General features: G+C 40.7%; 1 protein-coding gene across 1 annotated transcript in view; it reads left to right on the forward strand.

The window, feature by feature from the left end:
* The first annotated feature begins 234 nt into the window (after positions 1-234).
* Positions 235-15,443, forward strand: part of elavl4 (ELAV like neuron-specific RNA binding protein 4) — a 71,106-nt gene continuing 55,897 nt past the window's right edge. The window contains exons 1-2 of the mRNA XM_041040232.1: positions 235-282; positions 940-1,080. Coding sequence (XP_040896166.1) covers positions 235-282; positions 940-1,080 — 189 coding nt within the window. The remainder of the gene's footprint in view (positions 283-939; positions 1,081-15,443) is intronic.

The following is a 15,443-nucleotide window of genomic DNA, read 5'->3' on the forward strand; positions in this document are numbered from 1 at the left end:
AGGGGAGAGAGAAAAAAAAAAATAGAGGACTGAAAAAAAATCACAACTCCAAAATCAGAAAATTAAAGAGGATTTTTTTATCCCCCTCTTTTTTCAATTAATTTCATTTTTTCTTTCTTTCTTTTTTGTGTTCCCGGGACTGACTCCCAACCGTAGACAAGAAAAAGGGGGAGCAAAGAACTGAAGAGAATCTGAAAATAAAAGGACAGAACGAAAAGAGCATCGAATCTGAACATGTTCGAAATAAGCCGAACACTCAACGCCGCTTTGTTGAGCAATGAGGTAAAGAGATTTGGATTTGCTTTTTTCTTCACACCTCACCTGTGTATGTCTGCTGCCAACCATTCTGTCATGTGTGTTATCGTATGTCCGTGCGTGTGCGTGTCTGTACACTTCTGTATGCTCATAGCCAGAAGGCAAAGGGGATGATTGATAACAGCTGCTGTTTATTATATTTCCCCGGCACGATGGTTGGTACGAAGAAAAAGGGACTGCTATGCTCCTCACACTCATCCTGGCTTGTAATAATAAATGGAGAGCCAGTGTCTCCACTTTATATTCCTCTATTGTAACAAAACCAAGGTAGCTATAAAACCCATCAAACATAGGCTTGCTTGTGAAATTGTCCACCTGGGGCTAAAATTGTATGTGTGCCTTTCATGTGCACGTACAGTATAGATGTCAGTGCGAGTGTATGTGGATGTGTGTATGTTCACACATGCATTTGTGTGAGAGCAAAGTGTTCTGTAATCCCCCTCTACCTCCTCTTTCTTCATGTTCCCCCCCACTGCCTCTTCTGTCCTTTACCATTCTCACTGTCCTCCCTACCTGCTGTTATCTCCTTCCTTTCTCTCACACCACCTTCTTCCTCTCTCTCTCTTTCTCTCTCCTCCCCTCTCCTCCTGTGTCTGTGTATGAGTGTGTGTGTTCTGTGAGCAGCGTCTCAAGATGATGGCGACATACGGGCAGCTCTCGGGACTAGCAGCCAGTGGCGTGGGCTCCGTCCCCGAGACGCACTCGCGGCTATTTCCCAGGGATCTCCTGTCATCGCCAGCCCAGATGGGCTACAGGTCACCCCTGGTAAGAGGATAGACAGACCAATATGTCTCAATCTCTGTAATGAACACAGGCAAGCAGAAACAAGAAAAGAAACAGGGAAAAAAGATGATAGTAGTAGTTAGTACAAGTATGAATCTGTGTTAATGTGTGTTCGTGTGTGTGTGAGAGAGAGAGGAAAAAGCAAAAGAGCAGAAAGAGAGCAAATCAATTGTAGGATTCTGCCTGTATCCCCAGTGGATAGTATTAGTAAATATTTACATTGTTATGTTTCTTCAATTATGAACGCCTACTCTGTCTTTAGCCTCTGCCAGTCAGACTGTTATCAAGGGAATTTGAGGTGTTTGTGTATATGCATGCCTGTGTGAGTGTATGTCTGTATGGGCAATATATTTTATGTTTGTTGTATTTTGTAAATTCTGTTAGCATCTGCAGGATTTTCATTTAATGTTTGTATTTGCCCCTTGATAATCAATTAACTTTCATAGTAAATTAGTAAACAGGCATTAGCAGTGCACCCACGATTCTAATGTGTTGAAAGTTTATACAGAAACCTTTAAAAGAAAAGATTTTTTTTCAAAACCCTTAGGAGATGTAGAGTTGTGTAAGATGACAGATTTCAAATGACATTGGATCATAACTATCAATCCAGTTCAATTCCAGTCAACATCTGACAAGTCTCATTAGCACAGGAAACAGGAAGGCTGTAGATAGACGGGAGATTTTGCACTGGAATCAACATTACTTTGCCATTTACATAGAAAAGATTACTTCAAGGGGAAGGGAATGAGAGAGAAAAAGGGGCATGAGAAAACCCTGAGCGTTTAGGCAAAAACGTAAGAAAATCCCTGACTCGCCGCATTAAAGCGACATGAAGCTGTGGGTGTCTAATCCGCTATGGGCTCTTCATTGGTTCGGCTCCCCTTCAAACTGGCTCAGATCCACACCCCAGAGCCTCCCGGAAGCCTTCATAACCCACTGTCATGCTGCTGACTGTACCCAGGGGTTTCCGTCAACTGTATGCAAATGCACGGCAAGGATAAGCGTTGAAATACGTCCGTGAGGAGTTGGGCTTCAAAAATGTTTTTCAGTTTTTTCCATTGAATTCTTACACGAGTTCAAAGACATCTGTTGTTATTATACAGCACACAAAATTACTGTTTTTTCCACTGCCCCCCTTTTTTTTTTTTTGACTCACAACAGTGTTATCTGCTGTTTGCATAAAGCTGCTGGACCATAAATTATTTGTTGAAACCAGTGGAACTAATTAGCTGAATTTATTATATAAATATGATTGACGTGTTAACATAATTTGATGCATCTTATTGGCATCTTATTAGATGGAATTTGAGGTGATTACTCAACCAGTCAATTCCAGGGTGGAATGTGGTGATCAGATGACTAGTTACGCTTTTACGTTAAATTTAACAAAGTATATGTATAAATGAAGTAAGGAAGATAAAGTACAGACAAAATGAATTCAAAACATTGTTTTTAATAACTGAGTGACTATGAGGTCCTCATCATACATAGTTACATTTATAGTAAAATGGTTTGGTAATGGTTTATTTTTGTGATTTTGCACATTTATCATCAATGTGTTGCTGATGGTGATGCATGTTCCTCCGTGTGTGTGTGTGTGTGTGTGTGGGCGAGTGAGCACATATGGTTGTGTATGCATTTGAAAGTGCGTGTGTGTGTGTGTGCGTGCTTGCACGCATGCATGATTACCCTGGTTAAAAAAGACCATCGTTATAGTGATTAATGGTGCCTTCATTAAGCACAGCAAGATCATTTGCATACATTAGATAAATGTGCTGGAAGATTATGGTGGCGTTGGTGTGTAAAGCTTCAAAAGCAGCATCACATTTTTAATGTCGGTGCTATCAAAAGGAAATACAAATCTGCAACGACGGCGAAACGTTGTAGTGTATATATCGAAAACGTGAGAAATGAATTGTTTCATTACAGATTCAGTTATTTTATCTATTAATCACTTTTGTATAATTTTACCAAACAAAAAATAATCAACTACAGTGCATTTCCATTTAATGCACTACTGCATTAAATGAGTGCTTGGATAAATGAATAAACAGCTAAATGGTTTCATCCTCCAACACACCAGTCGGCTGAAGCAAAGTTTACCGTTACTTCACCTGGCAAGACTGTGTGTTCAGTTTGTTTAGAGTACTTGTGTGTGTGTTTGTGTTACATGACTTTTCTCTTTGTGTCTGTTTGAGTGTGCACATATTCTCAGTTGTGCATCTTGTGTTTCAAGCTGAAAGACGGAACGTTTAAAAGAGCATTTAAAGAATTAAATTCTGAATCCGTCAGAACCCGGGCACACAGAGAAGAGATTCAACAAGCAATTAATCAAATTTAAGCTGATGTTCCTGTGTTCAAAATGTGCATCCGCAGTATCAGTTTACGGCATGAGGATGACCGCCTAATCTCAGCCAAGTCACCTTAATTTTATCACCTCATCAAAGCTGATAAAATTAAAAGAACACATGAGCAAAAACTGAACTGTAAATTATTCCGTATTTCAGTCACCGAGATCTAATTTTCAAAAGCCCATATCTAAAAACCTGCAGTGCGCCGTGCTTCAGAGCTGAATGTTGTTAATTTGTAGAAAGCTCCACTGATTACCCACTGCAGGCAGCTGCCGTTCTCTATGTGACACTAGGCTTTGTTTGACAACTCCAATCTTTTCTGTTTCAACATTAAAAAAAAAAAAAGAGAGAGGGCTGCATTTCAGAACCTACCTGAGAGGTTCATCATCACCACAACAACAAACAGGCAAAGAAGGAAGAAGGTGAGAAGTAGGGAGGGGGTAGTACATGGCATGGTAGCTGGCAAATGCGTGTAGCTACGGTATATTAGCAGCAAGAAGATAGTTAGAGGTCATCTCTATTTCATAACAATGATTAGCTTCCTCCATCTGCCACTCGCTGCATTTCCCCTTTCCTTGATTGCAGTGTTCTCTATATCCAGGAAATTAGTTCATTTATGCTCCACAACCCTGTTGTCAGTGAGGCACAAACAGGTGCAGCAGGCTGAACGACGCCACAAAGGGGAAAGATACTCATGTAGAGAGAAACAGAGATGGAGATACAGCTTTGACAATAAGAATCATGCCACAAGTACAATGGTGGTTGATTAATTCAGGACTGACAAAAACAAATGTGGTTGTTGCATTATATTTTTATGAACATCAACCATCAAGTGACGTGCCGGAAAACAAAAAATAATTGCCTTAGGGATTTAAATGTGTTTATGTGAAGTGTTTAGAGTAATGTGTTTATTCTTTTCCTTTTCAACTGCAGTTACAGCATCATGTAATATGGACGTTTGATGCTGTGCTTTGCTCAATAAAGTTTTTTAGCTATAGGGTAGAAGGAAATAGACATGCTCTTCAACCATATCATCCCTATAGCATATATCAAACTGGAGCGGGTTATGACCGCACCGTGTCATAGAATTTACTTGCAACATCATATGAACACAGACTGTGCAGCTTTGTGCGTGTGTGTACATCATGACATGTTTGCACTTGATATGAGCACATGTGGTGTGTCAGCTATGGGGAACACAGAGAGGCTGAGAGTCACTGTGAGGGGGGCCTGAAGGGTTCAGATTTGTTGGAAGAGCTGTGTGTGTGTGTGTGTGTGTGTGTGTGTGTGTGTGTGTGTGTGAGAGAGAGAGAGAGAGAGAGAGAGAGTGTGTGTGTGTGTGCTGGCCACCAGTGCTGCAGGGAGGGCCTAGTGATCAGCAGCTGAGCCTGCGTCCCGCTGGGAGCCATCACTGCAGAATGGAGCAGGTGTCTGCAGGCTCATGCACAGACATACACACACGCACACACTGTACAGCTCTCGCTCCTTTTCCTCACTGTGTCTCTGTCTCCGTCTCTCTATGAGTCTTTTTTGTGCATACCCAACCCAGCAATTTAGTCTGTCTGCAGGGTGCCTTTTAGTGTGTATTTCATCGCGCATTACCATGTTTTTGATCATTACCTATTTTTCATACCCATCAACTGCGTAGACTAGGCATGAAAAAGGCTGGAGATGTGGATGTGATCCATAAAGAATGGAATATCCCCTGAACAGGCTGCTGCATCAACACGAGCGCCCACGCCAAGCCAAAGGCCACCTTTCTGTGTTCAGGTACTTTGACCTGGAACTAATGACCTGTATTTTCACCTATAATGGCACAAGACTTCTGGATAGAGTCTGTACACTGTTCATATTGATGACAAAACAGCAATAACACACTGATCATGTCGCTTCAACAAGCAAACACTGAATAATTATTATAGATGTGGGCGAAGAGCACAACCCATAATCCATCTGTAAACAAAAGGCCAGCCCCCACCACCAGAACACCAAAGCAGAAGATCTGAACCTGCTATTATTCCCACATTGATTGACAGGTCTTTTAGTACATGGATTAACCTAACTAAATATAAGCTATTCAAGTTTTCTGATGATGATTATGTTTGTAATAATCATCATCAATAAAACAGGCTGGAGATTTCATTTATAATCTGTTAAAAATAAGCAAAATGTTTTTTTAAATTAACAATCTCCCATACAGTTTGTACAAAATAATAATAAAATTGCTCGGCAAAAAAATAAAAAAGTAAATAAAATATAGACAGGGCCCTTGAGTTGATACAAAATGGAAAACTAGAAAACACAATCATGTAAACTTCACTCATAATGTAAAAGCATGCAGGCACAAATAATTATCACAGTTTGTGTTGTAGTGGATTATATATTTGTGTTGGGCCTCTGAATTCTACTGCGGATTTACCTCAAGCCACTGGCTAAAATAATCTCACTTCCTGCTGATCATTTTTCTTCTTTAATTCAAAAAAAAAAAAAAAAAGAAAACTCCCAGTGCTGCTCTTTTACTTGGTATTAGAAAGCATTTAATTTCAGGGACAAATTTGTTGCCTCTCTTGGACATTGTTTTCACATCCAGTTGCAGTTATTTTATTCGGCTTAAAAGGATAAATGGAGATAGAATAATGAAACAGACGAGACTGGAGAGAAACTCGTATTGTGTTCACAAATTTGGTGAGTTCTTCATATTTTGTCACTTGTGAACAGACATTAACAATTATTTTGTCATTTCAGGTCAGCATAATATCTGCTTTAAAGAGCAGTCTGAGGTTTATGTATTGGATCATGTAGATTTACTGAATTAATTATAAAACTGACAATGATATCAACATGTACTATAGATATATCAGCTTTTTAAACCTTGACAAGCGGTATTAGCCAGTGCGAGATCCTTACTGACCTGTCTGTGATAATCTCACTCAGATGGTTTCAGCTTAGTCATCTCCTTCACAATAGACACAAATTCATAATGCAAATAAAATCTGCTGACTGAAAGAATGTTAAATCGCCCTTTTTGAAAAATAAAATTTATAGCCTATGCCCCTTTGTAGACACTGACTTGAGATATTATATGGAACAGACACCCATTTTGTAGGTGATGATTCCTGACCAGACAATATCTGGCAGTCATTTTAAGAGCAGCGATGTGAGGAAATGTGCCTTATTGTTGACAGCTCAGCGCCTGTTGATGCTGAGCTGACGAACGCTGCCGATACTTGAGTGATTGTCTGCATCTGGGATCCTGGCATGTTGATGAACAACACTATTTTTTCCTCCTCTAAGAACTGATAGTTTCAAAGTCAATGGGTTTTTATTGATTCACTAATTGCCGGGGATGAGGCAAAGTATCTGCTGTCACCATGAATAAATGATGTACGGCTGACTCGTGCATTAGTGCAGAGGAGTGACCATTGACGTTATAATAGCGGGCCACTGGTTCCACTGGGACGTGTCTAGTAACTGGGAGCCTGTGTATACTGTGTTCAGAAAGTAGTTTTAAATGTGTGATAGATTTTCTTTTCAATTGATTAGCCTGAGTAGAACAGCTGTGTGTGTGAGAGAGAATCTAAATAAAGATAAGATATTGGAAATTTCTAAAAAAAATACTACTAGGTATTTTTTGTCCAAGGGGAGGCCAATACTAAGTGTTTCCGCTACACAACCTAAAGATGCAGCATCATCATTATCTTCTAACCCCTCACTCCCATTAATAATAAATGGATTCTAACAGCAGCATTCAGTTTTACCATGGAGTCTTTCTTGAGCCAAAACAGTAGTGACTGGACTGTAAAGCGAGCTAATTTACACAAATACATGATTTATTTTTTTTAACTACAACAAGAAATATTGTGCATATGTGTATGCAATACAATGCTATACAATATCTTTGTATTTTCTTTGTGGAAAATAATTTGTGTGAGTGTTTGTTTTCTTCTAAAGACTTTTTTTTTCTCTCTTCAGTCAGCTAAATGTTTCAACAACACAAAATAACTGAAACATGTCTCTAAGCATGCAGGCATTTACACTGAAAGCCGGTGGAGTTTTTCTTGATGTGCATTGCCCACTTGCTTTTCTTCAAGCATGAGAAAGGGCGGTTAAGCATGAAGTGACATTTGGAGAGCTGGATTTGTGCAGCGTGGGCATGTTTTGGTCCACAATGCCGTAGGCCAGCACCGTGAAGGACTCTGGATACGTCTCATTTTTAAAAGGTTATTCCTTATCAAAAGCCATAGTGCAGCCATTTATGCAGATCTGATATCTGATGGTTTTTAAACGTCATTACAGATGGCAGGTGGTGTTTTAGCAACTCACATTTTTCCTCTTGAGGTCTGAGTAGGAGATTTACTGAAAGACAAAAACAGGACTCATTTCTGCAGGGAGATACATGACTACAGAAATAGCTAAAATAAATAATGGAAATAAAAAGGTCCAACTGTGAGCAGCAGTCGAAAAAACCTCAAGTGGGACGCTCTGTGTGCTTTGTGTTACTGTAGTACATGTTAGCGTGTGTGTGTGCAAGTGGGGGGAGTTGTGATTAAAGCCTCTACCAGATGGACCACAGCAGTCGCCCTGTGAGCATGGATGTACCCCGACCGGGATCAAACACAAAATGGGCTGCCGTCCCCCCCAGCCCCAAAGCCCGTCCCTATACCCTATGATCAACTGACCCACCACACTGTAGCATGACCACTGCTTCATTTCACACATCCAATTTAGACAAGGGGACAGGAGAACAATAGAACACTGATTACCGTTTGACATCCTAGTCATCATACACATTTTTGACACTCAAGAAACTCCAAATATAATAAACAGATTCCATAACATTTTATATACGTCGATGATGGTTAACAGCCAGACTAAACTTGATGACCAGTGTGTGCGCGCTACTGGCCCGCTGAAGTTGAATGTCACCCCATACCGCGGACCACTCTGTTGTCCAAATGGACACTAATCCACCAGAGTCCTGTTGAGAGTACACTCTTAGTGCCAGAACACATGCCAGACTCAACAGCCAATGCATAGCTAAGCCTCTCTGGGCACCTCCGCAAACCTTCTCTCATTTGTGTTAGGCCACAGCCTCAAAGACCCCACATTATCTCTTCCATTTAAAAAAAAAAAGAAAAAAAAATCATTGTGTTTACACATTAAATGTCAGAATTTAATGTGTTTCTCTTGACAATACACAAACCAATCAAAACGTGGATAAAGATGTCTAACTGTTATTTTAAATGAACTCTACAAATGAGGAGTGTATTTATACGGAGTTTACACAGAGAGTGAATAAGCGCTCACTCCCTATTCCACAGATAGAGACAGAGCGTTCAGCCTGAGCTTTCAAACAGCCCCCTGTCACATCTCCTGCAGTCTGCAAAGCTCCAGCCATACCAAACAGCTTTGAGTTAAAGTGGAAGAAAGTGGCTGTGACAAATGCAGCACAGCCTTGTTCCGGGATCAGCATGAAGAATTTATTTCTGATCTGAGGAGTTTCTACCAGAGAGAGTGACACAGGCAGGGGTTAAGCTGATGGTGTCTCATGCCCACTGACACGGAGGGGAGAGGATGTAGGAGGAAAGCTTCAACTAGATTAGTTAAATTCTACCAAAATACTTGTCTTTAATATAGTGTATATTTAAGTAACATGCCACTGAAGGGATCCACTTTCCATCTCTGAGTACCATGAGTTCACACTTTTGTAGAATGGCAGGCCCATGTAGGATTTAGTAGTTAGTTTTTCCAAGTGAAGAGATTATCCAAAGCAAAATGTCAACTTTTTATTTGCTCACGATCAACATCAGGAACAATGTCATCAGCAACATTCATTTAATGTTGCATTTTCTGGCTTCACCCCTTTTAGTTTGTCAGCAGGATGTCTTAAAAATGTATAAATGACTATCCTTTCTTTGAAATAATGAGCAAATTATTAGATTCTATTACCTAATGTTAGGATTTGGGGCTAATTAGCATATTTAACCATAGCTGCAAAAACAGTGTAGACAGAAATTTTATTACAAATCCAAAGGGCATATTTTCAGTGTCAGGATATGATTTTAAGTTGAGATATATTTGATATCTCTGTTTATAACAGCAATTTGGAGAATTTTATCATTGTTTGCTGTGGTTTGTGCCCTCTGAATGCCTTCTATGGCTCTATTTTGACAGGTCTTTGCACCAGTAAATTGGAATATTATTTTTGTCTTTTTTTTCTGTGCACAGAGGCTTTTTTCTCATATTCACCCATTAAGTATTGCGGTGACTGGCTGTGAACTTGACTGGCCTCCCAAGATAATTTAACATCATTTATTCTCAGCAGTTTAAATAAGGTGCTGTTGTGGTGACTCTGCTCCTCCTGCTTAAGGACATCAGTTTTCCCTTAGGATCGGCTTTTGTGGCAGAACCACTCCCAACTGCTTCCTTCCATTACTAAATTGTCAGAGCACCATGGCACAGAGAGCCCTGCTTTTGAAGAGAAAGAAAAGAGGTGATTTGATTGAATGTACAACAGCAATGCAGGTGCACTGTGTGCCTCTGGCCATGAAATTACCAAAAAATCAGTATCCACATAGTGTGCGCCATTGATTCATGAAAATAAAGCCCCTGGTCTTAACACTGAAAGCAAACAACAAAAGTCAACTGAGCCCAAACCGCCCATTGTTGTCCGGAAACAGCCACATCGTGTTAATAGCTGTCTGCTGTCTGGGATTCAGTGATGCTGAGTTTGTCACTGGGCAGGGAGACAGGCAAGTTGAAGGCTGTGATTCTCATTTGTTGATTGTTACCGGCAGAGGGTGGACACCTGCCAGGAAAGAGGTGATCATCAGTCTGAGTAGCGCAGCAAGATGCTACTACTGCCAGAACTTCAATAGAGCAACTAAATCTATCCTTCAAGGGCAAATCAAAAAGAGCCTAAGTAAGCCGCAGCGTACAGAGGAGTGTGTTCTGGTCTATTAAATGTATTAGGCTGTTTCCTGCATGGACTGCTGTGATATTTTGCACTTAAACCAACCGGGCACGAAAAGTAATGCACTGTTCTCCATAGTATTGTTAAACTATCGTTTTCATTGTCAGTTACAGTGCTGTTGCCATGCACTGTAGCAAGGATAATTCAGTTTCAGATTGTGTTTTCTGTCTTATATCCTTGGTAGCATTAATTTGCTCTGAACCTGACTAGCAATTGCAAAGATCAGTTTTGCTGCAAAACACAAGTTTTCCTTCTCTTGTTAATAATCAAGGTATTTTCTTCCAGCACTTTGAGGTAACACCTCTGCTGGCATCTTCACTTCTCCTCCTTTAAATAGAAGTCTTATTATTCAGAGTGAAACATAAGACAGGTGTTGAAACACTTCGTCTGACAGTTAACAAGACCCAAACCGAGAGCACCCACAATTATCACTGTCTGCACACTGCATATTCAAACCTGCTATGCTGTGTATGCTATTCTTTACCTGCTCTTTCACACTTGTTATCCGAATACTATGTGTTTGGCTGCTACCAGGGTATATTATGTAGGTGCAGTATTGTGCGACCAGTCTATTAAATATTTGTTTGAACCTGGAGATTCAGCATAAACAAACTGCGATTTTTTTTGGGGGGGGGGCAGAGCAAAGAAACAGAGTGAGTAAGAGAGAATAAGAGGGACAACACAGCCTGCAGTTAATCCATTAAGGTCTGTGACGAGGAGGGGTTTAGGGTGGAGAAGCAGGGCAGAATGGAGGGCAGGAGGAGTTCATGTCAATTAGCCAGCTCTCTGCTTTCTGAATTAGCAGACTAGAAGCACAGGCCTGGAGTCCAGCCCTTAAAACTCTGGCTATACGGCAGTCACTGTGTCAGACTGTGACGCACTTCATGAACCAAAATGTTGTGTTTTTTTTTTTATCAGAGCATGCATGTGTTTGTGTTTGTGTGGATTAAGTTTTGCATGTGTGTATTTATGGATGTGAGCCAGAGCCAATTGGTGAGATTGGGTTTCACATTGCTGACAGTATGGCTGGTCCTTCTGGCCTAAAGCCACAAAAGCTTTTTAACTTTCAAAACTTTGCTAGAGGAAAGAAATATCATTTACCTCCTCAAAAACTATTTAGCATCAGTCATCATCTAAACGGCCAAATAACGCATCCAATCAACGCTATGTACTTTTTTGTGCAAAGTCTGACAAAACGGGAATGCCATTAAAAAAAAGTTCTATTTTTTTATTCATTACCCTTAATTACTTATTTGACATTTTTACACTTATTCAGTGTTGCGCTTTCATTCACACACAGACATAAACTCTACGTTACACAAAGGGGAAATCCACAAGATAATAAGCTACAGTGCAACATCTCTAACATCCAGGCTGTAAAGTATCTCAGCTTGGATGCCCTTGATGGAATATCTCAACCACTCCCTCCATCTGTCCATACGCATTATTATAATGCACAGTCTGTACCCTTAACTAGGACATGGCAGCAACATGGTTCCATCTTTGGTATGTGTCTGTATATCTTAACTACACACACAGACACTCACACTCCATAACACAATGCACTGCAAAGAGAATTGTGTTTATAGCTAATTTACTGAGTAGTGGCAGTCACTTTCATTGCTTTATAAAACCATGGTCCTGTAGAGCAATTTAGTAAAATGACACGCTGAGCAAGACAACTGTGAGAGTCTATTTTCACTTTCAAATCATATTCTCATTTAGAGAAAAGGTTATTTGGATTATATTACAGAGAAGGAAGGCAACCTCAAAACACTGTCTTTTATGAAATAAGAAAATGATCTCCCTCTATTATCACCCCACATTTCAGTGCCTCTACCCATCAACACTTAAAAGTTGACGGAATACAAAAACAAAAATCAGACGTGGTTTGTGATTCAGGCATTGCTGTGGATCTCACTTTCATTTCTTTACAGTGAGAAATTAAAAAGCAATGAAAACATGGTGGGGGTGGGTATTTAAGGCAGTGAGATGGAGAATGTTTTTTTTTTTCAGATCCCACCCAAAGCCTTTATTAAACTCAAAGGTCAGAGAAGGAGAATAAAAGATGGACAGGAAACTGAGAGGCTGTTGCCTGTACTATTCAACTGCAAATGTTGCTTCTTTCTGCTCTTTGGCAGAAAAGATACGGAGGCACATGACAAAGAAAAGGAGACAAAGATTCACTTCTATTTTAATCCATTTCTTTGTGTTTCGTTTTACATTACTCTCCCTCTGTTGTATTATATACAGTACGATCAGTACAAATCTCCAGACTGCGAGTGCCATCATATTCCATTCTATCTGAAACAATAGCCAGTTTGTTCAGCCCATCTTCCCTCGCGTGTGTGTGTGTGTGTGTGTGTGTGTGTGTGTGTGTGTGTGTGTGTGTGTGTGTGTGTGTGTGTGTGTGTGTGTGTGTGTGTGTGTGTGTGTGTGTGTGTGTGTGTGTGTGTGTGTGTGTGTGCGTGCATGTGTACCTCAGTACTGCTCAGGCCTAATTGAAGGCGTAGTGAGGATTCTCATTAGCATGTCAGGCACATGGTTCTGCTAGGCTAGCTAGCTAGCTGTAGCTCACCAGACAGGTGGAGGGGTCAGGGGTGAAGTGGAGAGACTGGGGAGCTTTAGTTCACTGCTCCCTTTTTGTCTTTGTCTTTGTGTTTTTTCAGTGTGTTCACTGGGGAGCTAATTTGTATAGCTACTTGAGTATGTGGTTGAAATTCACAGAAAGAAATTAAAGTATAAACAAATACTACAAATCATTGTATATTAGTGTATTATTACGATTAATTACTAGTATATTAGGGTGGGGTTCATATGTGCTGTATAGTCTTGAATTACTTGTTTATTCTGTAAAATGTAATAATATATGGGAAAGTGTCCATCACAACTGTAGACACGAAGGTGATGTCTTAAATTGTTTTGTCTTGTCGGACCAGCAGTCCAAAATACATTTAAGAAGCTGGAATCAGATAACAATCAGCACTTTTCCTTGATGGTTGACTTAAACAGTCAATTACTGATCAAAATTGTTCCCGATTAATTTTATCTCGATCGCACTGCTTGATTAATCAACTAATTGTTTCAGCCCTACTTGTTAGCTTTGTGCATCTACAGATTAAGTAACTAACCACTCTATTTTTATTTAAAAAATCTAAAAATGTGTCGGTAACCAGGAATTTCTGGATTTCCACACAAATATAAATACTGTGCTAAACCATTGATTGTAGTCACGTGCCAGTGGACTATCTGATTAAAGTGCAATTGTGCATCAGGATGTATCTTGAGCTGGAAGGAGAGAAGCCTAATGAATGTCCACTAGTTATATTAGCTCTGCCAGGCTTCACATAGCTGAATGGTAATTGAAACAAACCAGCATGAGAGTAAGAGCTGACACGCCGGCTGCCTCTTATTGCTGTGCTGAACACAAAGGAAGCACTGTGATCAAGTGTTGTGAAACTGGTGATGTTTTCATCTCCTGTCTGGAAACATTAAGATAATACCAGAGTGATATCAAATAACACTATATGTTTATATCTGCAGCATAAGGTGCTTGAATGTGTCAGAGCATTTGTGAGACAGAGCAAAGATGTATGTTTCACTTATGCGTGTGTGTGTGTGTGTGTGCGCATGGATATGCTGTGTGTTTATCGAGTAAGGTGTTGGCCAGCCTGCGTTTCAGTATGTGCATTCTGAGTATATGCATGTATGTGTGTAAACATATGTTTGTGTGAAGGTACAGCCAAGTACTGCTGCCTGCCAGGTAACTGTGTTAAAGGAAGCAAGAGCTCCCTCTTCTTGTCTGCCTGAGATAGGGGCCAGCTGGACAAAAGCAACCTGAGGCAGGTTTGCTGTTGGGCATAGAGAATTTGCTTTTTTTTTTTTTTTTTTTTTTTTTTTTTTAAATAAATATTCATTAAAAATATACATAAAGCATAGTGAAGATTATAGTTAGTGGTATAGTGGCATTTGATTACATAGACTGTAATTACTCCACTAAACAACAGACACGACGTCTTGTGCTCTGTTACCCGTGGTGCATAGGTCTCAAATGAGCAACAGCTTTAAAAGAAGCATTTTGAGCGATGTGGCTTTAGGAACCCCGAGACGAGGGGTTGCTGTGGTGGAAGGAAGAGGAGAACTGCTGCTGCAGTTTGAAAAACAGAGGAGCAGGGTTCTACACTTGGCTTAGTGATGGGGAGTTGCCCTATACATTCAAACACTGCAGGAACAATACAGGTAACCTGTTTTCTGTACGTGCTAAATATCAAAAAGAGACATATAGGAAACACGGTTACAAAACACAAGCCTACTCCGTGTACGAGTAAAGGTGTTTGCTGATCTCGAGCATAATTATTAACAGTCAAGTGAGGGATAATTACGTGTATACACGAACATAAAGTCACCTTAACTGCTTTCTACCGTCTGCCTCTGCGCGTGATGCTTCCTTACTCTCCACGTCCTGGACCACACGAGCCTGCCTCCTCCACTCGCATCCGCGAGCGCACCGCCCCCGTCCGCACCTCCCCAGCCAATAGGAGACCGCGAGAGAGGTGACTGGACATTCCTTAAATTGCTTTTTTAGGGAAAAGGTATCGCGCTGTGTGTGTGTGTGTTTACGCTCAATCTTTTTCTCTGAGTGGATTCTCCAATTTTTTTCTCGCCGTGTTGTTGTAAGTGTTTCATCTTTTTTTATCGAACGCGAGTGCTTTTCCTCTTTACTCGCACGGGACAGGGCTGCAGGTTCTCCCCACCCACGGGTTCGCTCTGTTGAGTTTTTGGCTCCGCTAGACTCACAACACGAACACGCCGGTCCATTCATCCCGTGAAGCGCGCCGCCGCTACTCCGTCCGCTCCTCCTCGCTGACTTGACCGGCTTTTACAGTTTGTCCGCCGACAACACCGTCACCGTCCGTAAGACCGACATAAGAATGGTCATGGTGAGTAGATATCACAGGGCACACATTTCTGTCGCACTTGTTAGTTTCTTTATTGTGCTTACATGCTGCAGCCAGCTGGGC

This window comes from Toxotes jaculatrix, chromosome 6 (assembly GCF_017976425.1).
Source record: "Toxotes jaculatrix isolate fToxJac2 chromosome 6, fToxJac2.pri, whole genome shotgun sequence".
NCBI classification, from domain to species: domain Eukaryota; kingdom Metazoa; phylum Chordata; class Actinopteri; family Toxotidae; genus Toxotes; species Toxotes jaculatrix.